The sequence below is a fragment of the Bison bison genome, unplaced genomic scaffold (genome assembly GCF_000754665.1).
Source record: "Bison bison bison isolate TAMUID 2011002044 unplaced genomic scaffold, Bison_UMD1.0 scf7180017856074, whole genome shotgun sequence".
Classification (NCBI taxonomy): Eukaryota; Metazoa; Chordata; class Mammalia; order Artiodactyla; family Bovidae; genus Bison; species Bison bison.
The window spans coordinates 2812-6138 of NW_011486647.1; the positions used below are offsets into that span (position 1 = coordinate 2812).

The following is a 3327-nucleotide window of genomic DNA, read 5'->3' on the forward strand; positions in this document are numbered from 1 at the left end:
GTCCTTCACCATGAAAGCTTGTGGCCTAAGCATGAGGGCAAAGGAGTCCTGTTTCCACGGGATGGTGCCAGCTCAGTTCATCAGTTGTAAATGCACTCACACGTGTTTCACCCATGATGGATTTCGGCAGAGGCACTAATATTGGGGGATATTGTAAACACCTTGAATTGATAACAAGTTCCCCGTTGGAGTCATTTTCCCCCTCAGATTTTGGAGTATGTCTGGAGAGAGTGGATTTTTGAAATGTGAATCAGGGGAGGAGATGCTACTGATTTCTCATGAATAGAGCTGTATAGTATAGAATAGAGCTATACAGTATAACAGCTATACTGCTTATCATCTTATTATGCCCCAGGCCACCTTCCATGTCGAAGAGAAATCCAGGCAAGGTATCAACAAGTGGTGAAGTCAGGAGCCCTAGAGCCAGAATCCTCTGCTTTCAGATTCAGGGCCTGGAGAATGTGAGATGAGGTGGAGAGATATGTACAAAGATAATTGGCAGAGCCAGCTGTGAAGTCTGGACTTTTGCCAGAGGTGGTCGGTATAGATCAAGGACAGACATGGGAATCAGAAGAGGTTTGCCAATCAGGGTGATGGGAAGCAGTCAGGGCATATCCCCCAAACTGATATCCAGAAAGCTGGAGTGTGAGATCAGGGTACGAGGCGGGTGGGCAAAGAGGAGACAGAGCTTGCCGTGGGCTAAGGCAGTGGGATTGACTCTGCTTGGTTGCCCCTTGTCAGGGCCAGAAAGCTCTCCTGCTAGAGACCATTCTTGAAACAGTTGAACTGGAGGGTCAGACGCCCTCCAAGGAGAACTTGGAGAAGGACCTGGTGAAAGACACAGGAGTGACAAGAACCCTTTCGGCTCAAGAGCCTGAACTTCTGCAGGATCATGGTGAATATTAAAAATTTGGAGACCACAGGAGGTACTGACTGCCTCCACTGATGTCCAGGAAGGGGTACTGAGCATTTCCATCCCTTGGTGTTGTGGGGTAGGAGTTGCTTCTCCAATGCCAACCTTCTGCATCGTCACTGTTTCAGAGTGTTTCATTAGCTAGACTCTTAGGTAGTTTGTATGCTGGGAAGTCTGTAGCCAAATTAGGGATGGTTCCAATGAGGTCGGCACCATGGAAAATGCTCCTTGATAAATATGGTGCTGAATGTCTTCTTTCAGCAGATTCTGGGAGGGCAGAGAGAGGGGAGAGTCCCCAGGAAGGAAGTGATACTTCAAATGTGGCTCTGAAGCCTTTCCTCTTGTGTTCCAGAGGGAGATGTTTCCACTCCTAGTGGATCCAGACGAGGTCCTCTGAAGAATCGCAGACCCGTCAAAAGGAAACGGGACAGCAGTCCCTCTTGCCAAGACGTGCTTCAAGAGGCAGCCATGTGTTTGGATCAAGGAGAGTTCTCAGGACGACTTGGGTTCCATTCCGTTCGTTCATCTGGCACCGGGGGACCCACCAGTCTTCCTGAGGGAGCAGGAACCCCAGGACGGGCACCCTCTGAATGCAAGGTGTGCAAAAAGAGCTTTCCTTATCAATCTCAGCTTACCTTGCACCAGAGGACACACACAGGAGAGAGGCCCTTTCAATGTGACATCTGTGCCAGAGGGTTCATACAGCCTTCAGACCTGCGGATTCACCAGGGGATCCACACTGGCGAGAAGCACTACAGCTGTGACATCTGCATCAAGAAGTTCACCCACGACTCCACACTGCGCGCTCACAAGAGGACCCACACCCAGGAGAAGCCTTTCCGCTGTGAGCACTGTGACAGAGCTTTCGGCCACCGAGGGAACCTCAATGTTCACCGATGCACCCACTCTGGGCTCAGGCCCTACGTGTGCCCCGAGTGTCACAGAGCCTTCCGTCAGCTGGGGACTTTCAAACGCCATTGGAAAATCCATTCCAGATGACTGGCTTAGGACCCTGCCCTCAGGTCCAAGTCTTTCTGTTTTAATGAGAAAATTTAGAATGATTTGTCACCTGTGTGATACAAAGTGTGGATGACAGGGGAAGGGCTTAGGAGGATCGTGGAACCCAGTGTTCCACTGACGTGAATTAGGATATTTTAGTGAATTAGGGTACTTGAGTGATGACTTATTTTTCCCTTTGGATTTTGTTTTCTACTTTGCTATAGACTATAGTTTTCTTTTTCATTTGTGAATTTTCAATTGGAGAAGAATTGCCGTACGATGTTAGACTCTGGTTTTCTTTTTTTTTTTTAATTTTATTTTATTTTTAAACTTTACATAATTGTATTAGTTTTGCCAAATATCAAAATGGATCCATCACAGGTATACATGTGCTCCCCATCCTGAACCCTCCTCCCTCCTCCCTCCCCATACCATCCCTCTGGGTCATCCCAGTGCACTAGCCCCAAGCATCCAGTATCGTGCATTGAACCTGGACTGGCATCTCGTTTCATACATGATATTTCACATGTTTCAATACCATTCTCCCAAATCTTTCCACCCTCTCCCTCTCCCACAGAGTCCATAAGACTGTTCCATACATCAGCGTCACTTTTGCTGTCTCATACACAGGGTTATTGTTATCATCTTTCTAAATTCCATATATATGCGTTAGTATACTGTATTGGTGTTTTTCCTTCTGGCTTACTTCACTCTGTATAATAGGCTCCAGTTTCATCCACCTCATTAGAACTGATTCAAATGTATTCTTTTTAATGGCTGAGTAATACTCCATTGTGTATATGTACCACTGCTTTCTTATCCATTCATCTGCTGATGGACATCTAGGTTGTTTCCATGTCCTGGCTATTATAAACAGTGCTGCGATGAACATTGGGGTACACGTGTCTCTTTCCCTTCTGGTTTCCTCAGTGTGTATGCCCAGCAGTGGGATTGCTGGATCATAAGGCAGTTCTATTTCCAGAGTTTTAAGGAATCTCCACACTGTTCTCCAGAGGGGCTGTACTAGTTTGCATTCCCACCAACAGTGTAAGAGGGTTCCCTGTCTTCCACACCCTCTCCAACATTTATTATTTGTAGACTTTTGGATCACATCCATTCTGACTGGTGTGAAATGGTACCTCATAGTGGTCTTGATTTGCATTTCTCTGATAATGAGTGATGTTGAGCATCTTTTCATGTGTTTGTTAGCCATCTGTATGTCTTCTCTGGAGAAATGTCTACTTAGTTCTTTGGCCCATTTTTTGATTGGGTCATTTATTTTTCTGGAGTTGAGCTGTAGGAGTTGCTTGTATGTTTTTGAGATTAGTTGTTTGTCAATTGCTTCATTTTCTATTATTTTCTCCCATTCTGAAGGCTGCCTTTTCACCTTGCTAATAGTTTCCTTTGATGTGCAG

At 46.0% G+C, this 3327-nt stretch overlaps 1 protein-coding gene across 1 annotated transcript in view; it reads left to right on the forward strand.

The window, feature by feature from the left end:
* The window catches only part of LOC105002491 (zinc finger and SCAN domain-containing protein 5B-like), a 2889-nt gene extending 977 nt beyond the window's left edge, over positions 1–1912 (forward strand). The window contains exons 2-3 of the mRNA XM_010859125.1: positions 742–895; positions 1266–1912. Coding sequence (XP_010857427.1) covers positions 742–895; positions 1266–1912 — 801 coding nt within the window. The remainder of the gene's footprint in view (positions 1–741; positions 896–1265) is intronic.
* The last annotated feature ends 1415 nt before the right edge of the window (positions 1913–3327 follow it).